The 16557-nt window shown below is 40.1% G+C and overlaps 1 protein-coding gene across 1 annotated transcript in view; it reads right to left on the minus strand.

The window, feature by feature from the left end:
• NRXN3 (neurexin 3) overlaps window positions 1-16557 on the minus strand; it is a 960107-nt gene that overhangs the window by 549329 nt on the left and 394221 nt on the right. The window contains exons 8-11 of the mRNA XM_085317601.1: window positions 14993-15112; window positions 9446-9827; window positions 7881-8071; window positions 6892-7065 (exon numbers count right to left, since the gene is read on the minus strand). Coding sequence (XP_085173727.1) covers window positions 6892-7065; window positions 7881-8071; window positions 9446-9827; window positions 14993-15112 — 867 coding nt within the window. The remainder of the gene's footprint in view (window positions 1-6891; window positions 7066-7880; window positions 8072-9445; window positions 9828-14992; window positions 15113-16557) is intronic.

Here is a 16557-nt window from a genome sequence, read left to right on the forward strand (position 1 = left end):
AAAGACAGATAAACTAGGGCCATATCACTTTACACAAATAAAAAGAATTTGCATAACTATCACAGCCCATGGGCATAATCAATATATGCAAGAAGGATAACATACGCTATAAGGAYACAAGGACACTGCCACCCTAACCTATCACCATTAGAATGGAACAAAACCAAATAACAGATAACAAAACCATATATGAGAGAGAAGAAATGCATTTYATTTGCCCTCACACAAAGCAGATCACAGGAATGTAGAAAGAGGGAAAAAAAACTTATAAAATAAAAACTTACCCTTGCCATTCTTAAAAAAAGAGAACAAAACAAAACATCTTCATGTACTCCCATCCCTCAGTATTTGCTGATAATTTAAGAGAGATTTTGCTTCATTTGAGAAACRCTTTGAATCCATTTATGTCAAAAATCTATTTGACCTACAGCACATTAGTCAAGAATATTTTTCTTTMCTTTCTAAGTCCAGACTCTGGATCTGAACATAAATCTACTCTCGTAAGAGCACAGATTGAATTGGCTTTCTGTTCAAAGTGGATTTAATGTCAGAAAACCATGGGGGACTGAYAACTGTGGAAGGAGACAACCTCTGTTTATCCACAGAACCGAACTTGACACTGGATGGAAAGTGACCATGACCTGCTGCCTGCTTGTGAATCTCAGCATATTCTAAAGAAAATCTGCATTGACAGGAGGAGAGACAGCTCTTTAGGCTTCAGACTCAAAATATCTTCGGTGATCTCGTCAGAGAAATCAACAGAAATGACAGTGGTTCAAGCTCATTCTTTTATCTGTTTATATAGGAACAGTCTTGTTCTCTGTGGTCAAAGGACAGTCTGCATGGCAACAGAGAATGATAAAGCTACCAAGTTCTGACAGACTTAAAACCACGGTACACTGCTGAAAATAGCAAAATATTAAAAAAAAAAGAAAAGCAACCCCCACCTCCAGCCCATGGATGTTCTTCCACTGGGGCATGCAGATATTTTTTTTTCTTTTTTTCTACTTTTCTTMTTTTTCTCTCTCATGAGAAGTCCAGTTTTCAGAGAAGCCACATAGATTATAACACCTTGATTTGAAGTTTTCTCTTTCAGCATGGAAAGAGGAGAGGGCAAAGACAGCAGTATACACATCAGCTCCTGAATCCCTTGCCACTAAGTTATATACTTCCACTATCCAGTACAACAGGAAGAAAAAGACATCAAATGACCGATGTCACTGGTCAAAAGATGGGTATTTAAGAAGTGCATACTCACCTTTATAACTTTTTGCTGTTAAGAAGTGCTAGTATCAACTGCTGATGTTTAAGGGAGATTGGTAGCTTTCCCTTTCTCTCCTTTTATGTTTACAGTCCAGTAAACAGAACAAAAGAAAAAAAAACACAAAAAACACAAAAAAGGAGGAAAARTTTATCCCATTTCTCCAAGTATCATGCATTCTAACAAAGTAATTTGTGTGCAAATAACAAGTGCTTTCCCTAACTGCTCAGCTCTTCATCTTCCTTGTAGCTAAGCAGCAGCAAAGCTTACATTCATTCTGTAATSCCAGTATCTCTGCATCAATGGAACACCATAGCATAAAGGGCAGCAGAGCTGTCAAACTATCCTGGAGTAAATTAGCGCTCCCATCTTCAGTGTAAAATCTCATTTTCCACAAGGAAAAGCAAAGTACCACCAGATTTGATGTTTCATTACTGACTAGATGAAGGGTGAAATCCTTTCTGACATTATCTTCCTGTGATACTTTAAGCATGAGATTAGATTTCCTTTTTCCACACACTGTTTAGTATATAAAATGTGCTGGTGATCATCCACTCCRTAGGTGCCATTCAAGCTTCTCAGGCACCAGTGAATTCCAAGGGTTAACTATAATATTTCATTGAAAGTAGCACCAGATTATGATTTGACTGCAGAATCTGGAAGAAGATTAGATTAGGACAGACGTCCAAACCACAATCCCAGATTGTCTGGAATAAAGTCAGCCAATGGAATAATAATCATTTTCATTTTTTAGCAGCTTTTATCAGTGGAACAGGTGAAGAAAGTTGAGAAGAAGATGGCATCTCTACAAAGCATACAGAAAACTGCCTTTTAGAAGAAAGAAAATGTTCTTTAATTATTGCTGTTAGGTTCGCTTGGCTTGCTGGTGGGAAAATATGAGTATTTAGAAGGTGCAGCTGAATTTCAGATGGCTCTAGTGCATATAGTCAGCAAAATAAGGATGCCCAAGTAAGGGAAGAGAAAAAGCAAAAGATACAGAAAATTTGTAAAGATGAAGAAAATCACACAAGAATAAAGAAACTACTGAATTAATAGGGCACTTTCTATTTTTTTCAGGGTGTTCTTGAGCCATCAGCTTTACTTCTTCCAGAGTGAGGAAAAAGCAGATTCTTACTGAGTCTCAACTTTGGGGGATGGAATAAATTCATCCACGCTTTTAATAGAGTAAGACCTGAAATGAAGTGCTCAGCAAAAGAAATTGAATTTGAGAGTCAAGAATCAAGGGGGCGCTGAGCTGAAGTTTAAATTGGTTTACTTTCAAGAAGGAAAAGAAGGTCACCTGGAATAACCTCGAACTTTCACCTCTCACATGCACTCTACAGTACTTAAGTTTTTCCACTGAGTTCTCTAGCATCATCTATACATGCACACCTGACACAGAAATGTAAATAGCTTGTATTACTCAAAATCAGTAGTAGTATACATATTCTCAACTGCAGCCTGTAGGCTGTGGAGCTGGAGACTGGAGAGAAACAGATGGTGAGAGAGGACTCTTCCCTCAGTCCCCCAAATTCTAATGCTTTGCTCATCTCTAGAGGCCTCCATCCATTAACTCCAAGTGCTTTACAAGACCTAGTTTGTTTCCTATTCTCATTATGAATAGATAAATAACATGCCTGTTTTATGGATGGAAAGAGCAAGGCTTGAAGAAGGTAGAAGACTTGCCTGCAAGCTTCTAGTAGAAGTGGGCCCCCAACTTGAAGTCAGACTATTTGCCCATCCTTCTTGAGAACTGACTCTTCAAAGTACTGTAGCCTGAATTACTCTAGGCCAAACCACACTGAAGCCACAACCATTTCACTCTTAACCATTACTCAGCCTCTTGCACCTTTTCTGTCAGGCCCTTTTCCCCCACCCTAATTCTAAGTGGTGATAGGGGGAAGGGCACTCTTGTTAAAAAAAAAGATTAAGTTCAAATTTGCAATTAGCAGAAGAGCTAGAGACACTCTGTATAAAATGAATATAGCAGTATAATGTCATTCTCYTGAAATATAACTCTCCTGACAGCTGTGTTGCACATCAACTCAGACGAGTTTTTATACAATAGGAAGCAAGACTGTTTCTAGCTCTGCTAAGTATCTTCCAGGGAAACACAAGCTGCTACCACAGATCTCACCAAACATGCACAAGATCAATGAAGAACTGCATGCTGGTCCTGTATAAATGAAGCAATTGCAAAAGGGCAGTAAAACAAAACAGAACACAAAAAAAGTGGCTTTAGCTCCATGGGTTCACTTGACCTTTCAGGTACACTTGGGTTTCTTCTTTCAGATTATCACCACACCACCAGTGTGGCAGCTATGATTTTCAAAGAAACACAGAATGGTTGAGGTTGGAAGGGACCTCTGGAGATCATCTAGTCCAACCTCCCTACTCAAGCAGGGTCACCTAGAATATGTTAGACAGGATTGCATCCAGGTGGACTTTGAATATCTCCAGAGAAGGAGACTCCACARCMTCTCTGGGCAACCTGTTCCAGTGCTCTGTCACTCTCACAGGAAACAAGTTCCTCCATATGTTCAGGCAGAACTTCCTCTGTCTCAGCTCGTGCCCATTGCCTCTTGCCATTTTACTTGACACCATTGAAAAGAGTTCAACCYCATCTCCTTGACACTCCGCCTTAAGGTATTTATAGACATTGCTAAGATCCCCCCTCAGTCTTCTCTTCCCCAGGCTAAACAGACGCAGCTCTTGCAGCCATTCCTCTTACGGCAGATGCTCCAGTCATCTGATCATCTTTGCAGCCCTACGCTGCACTCTTCCCAGTAGCTCCATGTCTCTTGTACTGGGGAGCTCAGAACTGGACACAGGACTTGAGACAAGGCCTCCCCAGGGCTGAGTCACCTCCCTTGACCTGCTGGCAACACTCTGCCTAATGCACCCCAGGAGACCAGTGGCCTTCCTGGCCACAACGGCACACTGCTGGCTCATGGTCAACTTGTTGTCCACCAGGACTCCCAGGTCCTTCTCTGCAGAGCTGCTCTCCAGAAGGTCAGCCTCCAGCTTGTACTGGTGCCTCAGGTTATTCCTCCCTAAGTGCAGGACCGTGCACCAGCCCTTGTTGAATCTCAGGAGGTTCCTCTCTGCCCAACTCTCCAGCCTGTCCAGGTCTCTCTGAATGGCAGCACAGCCCTCTGGTGTACCAGCCACTCCTCCCAGCTTGGTATCATCGGCAAACTTGCTGAGGAGGCACTCTGTCCCTTCGTCCAGATCATTGATGAAAAAGTTGAACAGGACAGGACCCAGTACTGAACCCTGCGGATCTCCACTAGCCACAGGCCTCGAAGTAGACTCTGTGCCACTGATGATGACCATCTAAGCTCTGCCTTTCAGCCAGTTCTCAAGCCACCTCACAGTCCACTTGTCTAATCCACACTTCCTGAGCTTGCCTAGGAGACAGACAGTGTCAAAAGCTTTGCTGAAGTTAAGCTACACAACATCCGTGCTCTTCCCTCATCTCCCCAGCCAGTCATTCCATCATAGAAGGCCATCAGATTGGTTAAGCAGGATTTCCCCTTGGTGAATCCTTGCTGGCTACTCCTGATCACCTTCTTTTCCTCCATATGCTTGGAGATGACATCCAGAATGAGCTGTTCCACCACCTTTCCAGGGATGGAGGTGAGGCTGACCAGCCTGTCATTGCCTGGGTCCTCCTCCTTGCCCTTTTTGAAGACAGGAGTGGCATTGGCTTTCTTCCAGGAGACAATGGGCACAAACTGAGACAGATGAAGTTCTGCCAGAATTACTTCAGGAATATGTTTCCTGTGAGGGTGACAGAGCACTGGAACAGGTTGCCCAGAGAGGTTGTGGAGTCTCCTTCTCTGGAGATATTCAAAGTCCGCCTGGATGCAATCCTGTCTAACATGCTCTAGGTGACCCTGCTTGAGTAGGGAGGTTGGACTAGATGATCTCCAGAGGTCCCTTCCAACCTCAATCATTCTGTGATTCTGTAAACTAGGAATGATAATATGCAGGATATACAGTAACAGGTTACTTTAATTTTAAATAAAGGAATTGCCAGAAATCACTAATATTAGGAATAACTTTCCCTGCACTGAGGGTAATCAGAAAGGACATATTCAAAAACAGAACAATTTTTCTCCTTAAACCTTGTAAACAACATTCCAGACAAGGTGTATTTCTTTCTTTGGTGTTTTTGCTCTGTTTCAAATGGGCAAAGCCACAGAATCTGTTATACCATGCTGACTTACACAAGGAACAGTCTAGTTAACAGACACTATTAAATTCAGTAGAAGGGCAGAGAAAAGAGCAGCCTACCACTGTGCAGCACCTAACACTGCTGTTAATTGGAGCTGATACTACGTGGGCTCTTGTGACAGGACACAGTTCCCACAAACCAGAGTACTACTGTGGAAGTGGGGCAGGAAGACCAAGACACAGGAGCCCCCAGCCAAAGAGAAGATCTAGAAACAGGGAAAGGACTGGATTTAATTGCCACTTTGGTGATTCATGAGTACTCAAACTGCAAATGAGCACTAAGATAGTATTTCCAATTCTAGTCCTTGTAAGGAACAACCTTGACAAGTGACAAGAACACTTCAGCATGATGTAACATGACATCTTGACACAGTAGAGAAATATGATTGCAGATGTAAAGTCTGTTAGTGGAATCCTGTCTGTGAGGACAAGTTAGGGACATTCACCTGCTCATTAAGCATGCATTATACACCTCTACTGATGAAAACTATCCTCCTCTAGTGACCGGTGGCCTACACAACAGATACAAACACCCAGTGGAGTGAGGGCATAATGGTGACTTTCATTTCATCCAATCAGTAAAACCTTGGGTTTTTTGACAGGAATTATCCCAGGTTCTACAGGAACTCATGCCATATGAATGTTACTGAGTTAGTAGTGCTGGTGTCAATACTGTTTCAATCAATGACAGTTTATCAAGAACAACAAATTATTTTAAAARGCTTTCAGAAATCACTATTAGTTGTGTGTCCCGAAAAGTCACCTTCAGTACGTTTGTTTCTAGATCACCTGGAAAAGAGAAACTATCAAAAAGAAAGGTTTTCCAGACAGCAGAGATAACTCTGTGGAATAGTATTCAGAACTTTCCTTGGGTGCCCACTAACCTAAAGAGGTTATGATCTCAAAAAGGAGACTATAATTTTCTATTACGGTCTGATCTTTACTCTTCAACTCCTTCTACCTTTCATTTATCCTGCCTCTACTTGGTCTTCAAAATACTTATTTATCTGAATCCCCAAGAAAGGGCTCCCTGAGGCATTAATGAATTGGATATTAAAACAAAAATAAAACAAAACAAAAGAACTGTAATGTTAATGAACAGCCCTGGGAAAAGCAAAGAGTAGCCTATCTCAGTATCATCATTTCCATTCCATAGGGGTACCATTCCATAGGGGATGGAGTAGACAGAACAGCTGGTGAACCACATACTTACAGAAACTAGCCTATCCTCAAGGTGAGCATTTGGGAGACATAAGTGGATTGCAGTGAAGGATGTCTCAATGAAAGTGAACTAATGAAATGGGCAATAAGGTGGACAAGTAAATGCACAAAGGGCAGCAACAAAGTAAGAGGATTGCTTGAGAGGGAGACATCTCTGAAATCAGTTATACCTTCACATCCACGCTCAATCTGCCCACTGCGGTGCAGAGCATCATTGATTAGATCAGGCAGACGCCCATTCAAGTCCACAGATGCTAGGCAGCCCTGAAATCCATCACGGGAGGCCACTAGCTTTGGGAGGTTGCTATACATGCCTTGAGCTAGGCCAGCGATGTAGAGATCCCCTAAAGGAAAAAGGGTGAATGAATAGGTAGAAGAAAGCTACATATCTTCTGAAGTGGTTTTCCCCTTCTGCCCCCACTCCTGCCAATGAAAAGTGAGCTAAATAGCTGCTCAGGAAAGGTTAAAAGCAGAGCAGGACATTGTGTAAGGCCAGAAATCAGTTCTGCCTCCTCACTGTGCTTAGAGGTCATCCCATGACATTTCCTGCTTAGGGCTCTTACACTGTATCCTGCTAAATCTGAGTCTCAACTTGATCTAAGGAATTAGGTAGCAACAGTAGTTATTACAAGCTTATTTCCTTTACATAGCCCATCAGTGTATATTCATCTGACCTGGGTATGGCCCACCCTCATTAACCTTACTGATGTGTTTTCACATCGACACTAGTATCCCATTACTGCAGTCCTGGGCTCCCAACAGTTTTAAAAACTTTCTTATCACTCAGCATGGATGTATCTTATTTCATCTCCTATCATCCCTCAATGCAGACTACATGCTATATACAGCTGTATTTCTTCACTATCTGCTGATTTTACAAATCCATCCTAACCATAAAACTGGTAATTGCATCCTAACTAGGGACACTAGGGACAACTGTAGGGTGACAAAAAATTCTAAAAAAGCAAAATACAACAAAACATTCCATTAGTGGAAGATGCCAAACAGAGAAAGATGAAAATAAAATTTAAAGCCAAACCCACCAAGTTCCAGATTTTGTGTTCCATAATGCATGGTGTTTGCAAGCTTACTTTTTATTTTCTCCCTCCACAGGAATAAAAGGGGAAGGAGGGGAAATTGCCATTCCTGTAGAATTTACCTTTAAGGTCCAGATTTTTAGCACCATTGATAACCTGAGTGACCACCTTAGTGTCCACCTTTAGGCTGTGTGTGTTACTATTATCTCTGGTGATAACAACGTTGTGCCACTGGTTGTCATTAAGAGGACGATCACTGTTGCCTTTGATAACATTAGGTCCATTTCCAAGGTCAAACACATAGTGTATATACCTGTAAATCACCATAATAAGAACAGTTAAAATTATATAAGGACTCCAGTACTACTGACCCTCATTTTAACTACAGTTGATAAGCTAATATACACAATTCATGAAGTGTCTCTGGATTAGAAAGTTATAGTAAGTCAAAATTTGAGCCCCCAATTTTAAAAAGATATAGGTGTTTCCCTTCCACCAAGAAAGTGTAAGATTAGTACTTTGAGAAAAATACATTTGGAGTTAAATAGATTTTAGTAATTAATCTTTTTTTCCCCCACAAAGTTCTTGTAGACCCAAAGATATTCTGTCTTTGCATATAAATATATTCAAAAATTGGTAAGATCAACAGATGTAGCAAAGAGTAACACTAGATATGCTTATTTGAGACATAAATTCCCCATTTTCTGAACAATCCCCTTCAGCTGTTAATCGGAAAACTCACTGAAAATATTCTATTAAAATTCACTTGAGTGGCAGGGCTTACTCAAATAGTTGGAAAACAATTAGCAAAGTTTTCGGCAAAATATAAAGACCCTAACAAAGATAGAAGTCATTGGAGTGTTACACTGAATTATTTGTACAGTTCAAATAGAAATCTATCTGACAATAGAAGAGAAATATTCTCTCTAGAAAGGAAAAAAGACCATAACTTTCAACCCTCAACAGAATGCCGGGAGCTCATGACTTTCCTTTTTTTTTTAATTTACTTATTAATTTATCATTCAGGTGTCCCTCTTACAGAAGCACGTGCAAAGTTTAAATTTTAACAGCTTGAACCTCAGTTACACTTGAAAAAAAGTAGAAATAGTAAAGTGCATTTGTGGAATTAATGTTTACTGTATCTAGATGAGTACCAGTACAAAAATTGTTTAGCTAACAAAGAAGGCTCTATGGACAATTTAAGTTTTCAGTCTTGCAGAAAGAATGTAGTGGCTCAGAAGTGAGTAAAGTGTTTTCTCCCTTGAGCGTCACTGGCAGAAACACAAATGCTGCAGTCTGCATTATCTTTTTATTATTTGTCAGTGAGGGTGACTGAAACGTAACAGGTCTGTGATAGCAGGAGAAAAAAAAAGGAAAAGAGAGTCAGTGCATTCCCTCCTCTGTGCTATTCTGCAAGGTTATCAGGACAAAATATTAGCCTAATCAAATCTAAAAGACTTCAAACAGTAATGTTTTGGCTGTAAAAAGTGACTTTCCGTAAGTCATAGGCTGAAAGTCAGGAATAGAATCAGGAGTCTTAAGCCTCAGTGCTTATTTCTAACCACTTGGTTGTATGCCCCAGCCAGCAGAGAAAGTWTGAGTACGAGATGAATTTTCCTTTATACAAGCACGCTGAGCCTATGTATGACATGGACCCATGGTAGAATACAGCAGAAAGCTCACTTACCCCTTGACTAGTTCAACTGCAATAAAGTCATTGCCATCACCACTATTAAAGAGGATGAAACCATCAGCTGAGGTGGTCTTGAACTGGAAGAAGAGGTGCATGGATGTGTAAGCCTGCAAGGTGGCCAAGCTCAGGTAGCTGCTCTTGGTCTTGAATGTCACAGGGTCAGCTATAATATTACGGAGACCAAAGCGTGCCTTCAGCTCACAGTAGTCTATGTCACCATTCTTGCATAGGTCAATGTAGAGCATCCCATTAAACATAAGGCTCTGGAGGTGGCCAATGAAGCTGGAAGGGATGACAGAAATGTACCGTTTCTCCGTCATTATCCCTGTCTCGATGTTGTGGAACTCCAAGCGGGTGTGATCACCAACCATTGTGCCTGAAAGATAGGAACAAGAAAGAACATGCACAAAACCCAGAGATCAGTAAAGGGTTATGGAGTCTTTCACCCTCCAGTTTCCAAACTACTAGCAGTACTAACTTAATCCGTCTGAGCACTGTTCAACAGCTTCCATCAGCAAAAATTTAGAGAGTCTTGGCAGAGAAACTTCAGCCTGGCAGTCACCAAAATCTGGCAGAAGAGAGGAGACACAGGGCTAACGGGTTATGGAGAGCAAGCTACCTATTTCTCCCTTGTAAGAAAACAGAGAAGGGAATCTGATAGTTCAGGGCAAATAACATTATCAGAGAACTGTATCATTCATGCTTAGTTTTATGTCAAGAAATATATCTGGATCTACTTAACTAGCTCATCCTGAAATTTCACATTACATAGTCACAGGAGTCAGATATGCTAGAAGGACTTCTGCTTGAAGAAAAGGAAGGAGGAAAAAAGAAGGGAATTATAGATGARGAAGCAGAAACAAAGCCTTTATTTAACTTTTACGGAAGTTGTCCTTTGATTCACTGTTATGTGAACTCCTCCGGCCTGCTCAGAACTGTAGAGTCTATGAGGGAGACCAGGTCTCTCCCTAAAGCCAACAATGATCCATTCAATCTGACAGTCCATTTACCTCATCCTCACATCCTGACACTTGATAGCTGAAATCAAGTGACTTCTTACTTTTCTCCCTTACCTCCATCCCTCTAGAAATCTGAAATGAGAAATCTCTGGAGACAGGACACAGAGAGAGGGTGGCCATCTCAAGAAGAAACGGAACTTTTTCAGATCTGGCAAGTGCATTTTGTTCAGAAACCAAGAGCCACACTGATAACCATATCTGAGACCAGACAAAAAACTATCCTTTTAATTCCACCAGGTCAGATCAACTGGGACTTGGATGGTTTTTCATCTTTGCAGCTATCTCCTGAAGTCTCCTGGCATTTCTCACCTAAACAATTCCTAGACGTTAAGAGATACATACATACATATATTTTATATACATACAGATGGGTGTGGATGGATAGATAGATAGGCCTTTCATTACTTTTCTTACTAATCACAACATGCTGTCTGTTTGTTCTGTGGGGAACTAAAGCTGGAAATATTTATAGGATACTTGAATGATAATGACTTTATGTACCATAGGTCTGGGCATAAGCAAGCTGATGTTCGTTTTCTTGCTCAGATTCTCTTGAAACATTGAAATATTAGTATCTATAGTAATATTCATAATTATGAACAAAGTGCAATTTTTCAGTTTATACTTTGTCCAAACATGATCAGGTTTTTGCAAAGATAGCAAACAGGTACAGTTCTTACAAGAGACACATTCTTGGCAAAATTTCAAGCATCTATTCCAAAACTGAAGTTAAAAATAGTATGGCAAAACAACTTCTTCATCGCTTAGTCTCAATTTTATCAGTGAATCTAAATTTAAAAACATAATTATACAAAGACTATTGACATGGAAAGCTTCAACCCTAGCAGATAAAGATGGACAAAATTACAAGCAGCTGAAAAGAGCCACATACTTCTGACTGCTCAGAAATTCAAGTATTAGTACTAATAAAAATGTTTTAAAATACTGGAATAGATCTTTAGCAGAAGTGGTTAACATTTTAGTTTGAAAAACTCCAGTTCAGAGAAACAGAAACTGTGTGTGGAAAATTTGTTTTGACAAAACATCTCACTTACTTCCACTACTGAGAGAGGGTGTTTCAGTTTTAGTGCTGTCAAATGAAAATCTTCGATTTTTTTCCAAACCAAAAAATTGTATTTTCTTATTGAAAAAAAATGTATTTTTAAAATCCTGCTTCTTCATTTTAAAAGGTTATAAAAATACAACCCAGAGATGCCAAAGAGCAAGAGCAAGATGACTTTTCTCCTTTGTGCTTCTACTCTTAGATAAATTCAAAGAGGAATAAGCTGTGGGAGTATGAGGAAAAAAACAAACCTGTAAAAGCTACAGCACACTGGGACAGAGAACCTAAGTGAAGCGATATTAGAAATGGAGTGAAGGAGGTTGGAAGAGGTTAACCTTCAGTTTTAGAAAAGGTAAAAACTGAGAAAAATGAGACTGGATTAACAGAAATAGAACAATGATGGTGATGGTAATGCAGCAAGTTATGAGCAAGTCAGTCAAGGCTGAAAATGGCAAGACAATACAAGACCAGGATCATGGTAATCAGAGCTGTCCTTTGCTACTCAAATATGCTCCTCCCACCCACACCCCCACCCCCACCCCAGTATCGGAGGGAAGTCCAATATCTTCTAATCTCAGGAGCTGCCAGCTCCACCTGTAAAGTTCACCTCTTGTTCCTCCACTCTRTACAGAGAATTGTAACCACTACTCCAACCGGCAACTCGTTAGCTCCAGGCAGAAAAGGCTCCGCTGTCCTTGCAGTATTTGGGTGCTAGTGAGATGTTGTAGGGAAGAATATTGCTGCTTTATTTGTGCCCTCCTTTACTGATTTGGTTGAAAAACAAAAACTCGACAGCTTGCATTCAATAAACAAACCATACACTGATGTTGTGAGCCACATACTCCAAGGTTAGGTTACACCTGAACAAAAACAGCCTTACACAAGCACAGACTTACTAAAACGACCCAAAGGTCTTCATCTATATGGGTCTCTGTCAGACTAGGCCTTACACAACCCAGCCTCAGATGGTGGGCCTACATTACTCTTCCCTTCCTCTCCCCACTACATATTTAGGGACTGTGTTTCTGCCTAGTACAATCTCAACTTCAACTCCTGCATGCAGGTATTTCCATGTTATTCTTTTTGAAGAACTCTAGCCTCATTCTAAGCTTGAGATGCATCATGACCTGGGACTGTATCAGGGCTGTGGGGTGTAGCAGGCTGTTGCCTTTAATGCTAATCTCATTTATCACTGATGTTCTGTGGTCTGACCTGGGGGAGACCCAGGAGGAGGGTTTCATGATTAAGCAGCAAAATGCTGTCCACAGGAATTGGATATGCTCTCTCTCTCTACCTTGGACTCCCTGCAGAAACCCAAGCAAATCACCTCATGATGATTTTTTTCCACAGGTGGTCAATAATTGTTCAGTCCTAATTCTCCAAGTACCCAGTTTGAGTTAATGGGATACAATTTGCAGATGTGCTGAATATTTGCATGTGTAAATGCCTGAAAGTCGTGTCAAATTGGTACCAAATATTTCCAAATTTAATCTAGTGTCTTGGTTCCAAATCTGTAAAGTGGAAAAAATACACCTACTCACTCCATATAGCATAGACATTGGAATAAATCGAGTTATAGCTTTAGTTCTGTATAAACATATTGATGTTTGGCGCACACACACACACCAAGGGAGAAAACTAACAGCTCTATCTTTAGATCAATATTTAGTTGGTGTGCACTGTTCCACACAAGCAATGAGAAAGAATAAGGCAGTCCAATAACTTGTTTATTTTAACTGGGGACCCAATTTAGACTTCTGATCTATGCCTGAAGACAGTATGCATTCTGTGGAAAAAATTATGCGACCACATCACTGAAGACTGTATCATCTGCCCCATGAAGCGGAATGCAGATAGTGCAGAAAATTTTAGCTCTGTTTTTTCTGACTTTTCAATTTGCCATATTGATATCCATTTAACAGATATTTTTAGCTGTAATGAATCTTTCATTATGTAATTCATATACATGTGCATATGCRCATCCTATTTTAGTATAGAATTGTATCATTATTATTTATAAATGAAGTTTTATGAAGAATAGACTTTAAAAACAGATAGCTTTTTTTGGGGGGGAGGGATTGGTAATGCAGAGTTCGCCACCTCCCGGCCCTTGCTAAAAATCACATCCAGAAGAACTGTTCTTCCTAAACACAGAAGTATCCATGATGATGGGTTTACCAGCACAATGTTTCACTAATTCAGACATATTTCTTTAAAACAAAATTTCATTTTTCTCTAAGCTAGAATTGATCAAATCTGTCAATTCCAACATAGAGAGGGTGAGTTCTTCTTTCTTGTCTCTTCACATCTCTGTCAAATTCTCAGCCTAAAACACAACATATATTTACTTCAGAGTGAAAATACTCATCAAGCCAATTTTCCTGTAAAACCATTTGAGTTTATTTGAAAATCCTGTCTCATGGCTTTCTTGATTAAATTAATCTATCACATTAAGTACCATACATTCATACAGCAGTAAAGAACTTTTTGCAGAGATGTGCAGTGCCAAAATCCTACATCCTATGGCAGCTGTTCTTTCTAGTTGCTTTCTGAGCAGAAGCTAGGTCACAGGACACTAGCATTTGGCAAAACAGCATGAGTCACAGCTAAAGGAAAATATCTATACCAGTGTTCCCTCCACAGTTACCATTTTTTGTTTCTATTATCAACTTCCAGATGGCTAGTGTTTTTCTCAAAAATCTAGGGCCTACAATCACACCGAACTGTGAGAATTATAGATCTTCATTTCAGAGAAAGAAAAAACAACTTTTTGGCTATTGCAACTATGGACCAAAAACATATCTCTAAAGTTTTGTAATGTAAAAGATCATTATAAAGTATCTTTATCATTTTAGTGCAAATCTACTTTCTTCAGTGATTAATCTTTCCCTCTCRAAGAATTGAGAGTAAACTGCTCTATTTGCCTTACTTTTTGGATGGTTTTGAGACACAGGCATAGGAGCTCAAATGAAGAGGAAAAAAACAAAACAATACAAAACAAGAAAAAAAAACAGCAGACAAATCATTATTCTCTAACATATCAAATGCTGATTCAACATCAAGAAAAGTATGTGCAGAGGAAAGATTTAGGGGGCTTTAGCTTTCATTCTACAGCACTGTAAAGTCCTGTATTTGCAGCTCAGCAGTAAGGCATAATTAGAGCATGCCCCAGAGTCTGGCATGAGACAGTATGGTGCTCAGCATCTCTGTGTTCTTAGATATGAGCAAGCTCATCTGTCCCCTAACCTCGTATTTCAGATCACTAGTATTGTCATAGAAATTTCTGCCACTGACTGAGGATATTTAGCCTCTCAGAACTAGACATTAATTTTCAACACAGGAACACTACGTGTATGTGACAGGAAATACACAGGAACAGAGAGAATGAGCATGTAGGCTGAGAAGAGACTGGGAACTGAGACAAAGATAACGACAGAGATACTTTTACACTACACTCACCTTCAGCAACATCATCATCCACCATCAGCTTGAGGCTCTTTCCTCGACGAACTACTCTGACAGTATGCCACTCGTTGTCATTGAGCTTCTGCCCAGCATAAAGAGTTTCAGGTCCCTTGCCTGGGGATGGCGATAAGTATGACAGTTAAAGTCAGACTCCAAATTAGCTTAATACTTGCCTCATGGGAAAAGTCACCAAAATCACCCTGGTGTGATATAAACTAGTGGATCATTGGAAGATCATAGGTGTATTACTGCCTGAAATCAATCCTTACATCTACACATTCACAGTTCACAGCGAGTCAGGTCACAAACTCTTAGTGTAAGTGCTTTTCTCCTCAGAGCCTAAAGCTCATATCCATTAAAGCATGTGGAAGCCTCTCTCGTGCTACAGGACTCTTATTTACAAACATATCATTGTACAGGGCATTGTGGTACTAGAAAAACAAGCTGGTGATGGGAATAACTATGGAGCAAAAGCAGAATCACATCAGAATTTTTGTTCTTAAGTCTTGATTTGCAACAACCACAAAGCACTTAGGACTCTTTTTAAAGTTAATTCTACTGTATTTCCAAATGCTTAGGTATCAAACACCAGGCTGCTTTCAGTCCTTAGGTCTTGAATCAGAAATCACAGACCTATCAATCTGGTGGATTGCTCTAGGGTTCTTTGGCAAAACAGCCTGTCTATAGTTACTTACAGAAACCTTAGTCCACTTCCCACTCCCAAATTGGAGGTTTTAACTGGTGAAAGGGAAAGAGGAAAAGGAAGGAGTCCTTTCCTCCCCAAAGTATAAAACCACAGTTGTCCTTGGCAAACAATGCTCCTGGGAAAACAGCATCAGGACTATCCACACTTGTCCAGTTTTGCTGCTCATCCATCACAGTTGACAAGCTACTACTTAAAATGTTAATTTTTTAGATTACTGGAGCACCTCACTCACATCCAAGGATGAGTGAGGTTGAAGAATGGTGTGTGCTAAATTAAACATGTCAATGCTTATTTCAGTACAGATAGAAGTATTTTGACATAGGTATGTCAAAGAAACTAAGAATCTGAGTATAGCAGAACTTGATGCACATCAGGACTGGGCACATTGTCCAAACTGGCAAGAGGGAGACTCAAGAAAGGAAAAGCAAGACACACTRAAGGTATTAAAAGAGATAAGACAGGGAAAATAGTAAGAACTACTATAGCTCAAGCTTAGCATATTAGTCAGGCTAGACACAGGATATGCAGATTATTTTTCCATGCTTATTTAATCTAATAAAATTAACTGATTTTACTCAGCCTATAAAATAGTGTTTATTTTGACCAGTTCTTGGTGTCCCAAACCACACAGTCCAGTTTCACTGAAACAATAAAATGTTACACATTTTTATGCAAAGTTCTGCCAAAGGGATGCAGGAATCCACCCAGTCTGACCTGTGAGACAGAAATGAAGAAAAGGGGCAGGAAACATATCCAGGGACAAGATATGGTTCTTAGTGTGCATACTGCCTAATTACCAACATTATTTTAACTACTTCCCACTAAACAGGGTAGTGGGGGGGGGGGAAGGGAG

Source organism: Rhea americana, unplaced genomic scaffold, assembly GCF_003343005.1.
Source record: "Rhea americana isolate MKP2758 unplaced genomic scaffold, rheAme1 scaffold_5, whole genome shotgun sequence".
NCBI lineage: Eukaryota > Metazoa > Chordata > Aves > Rheiformes > Rheidae > Rhea > Rhea americana.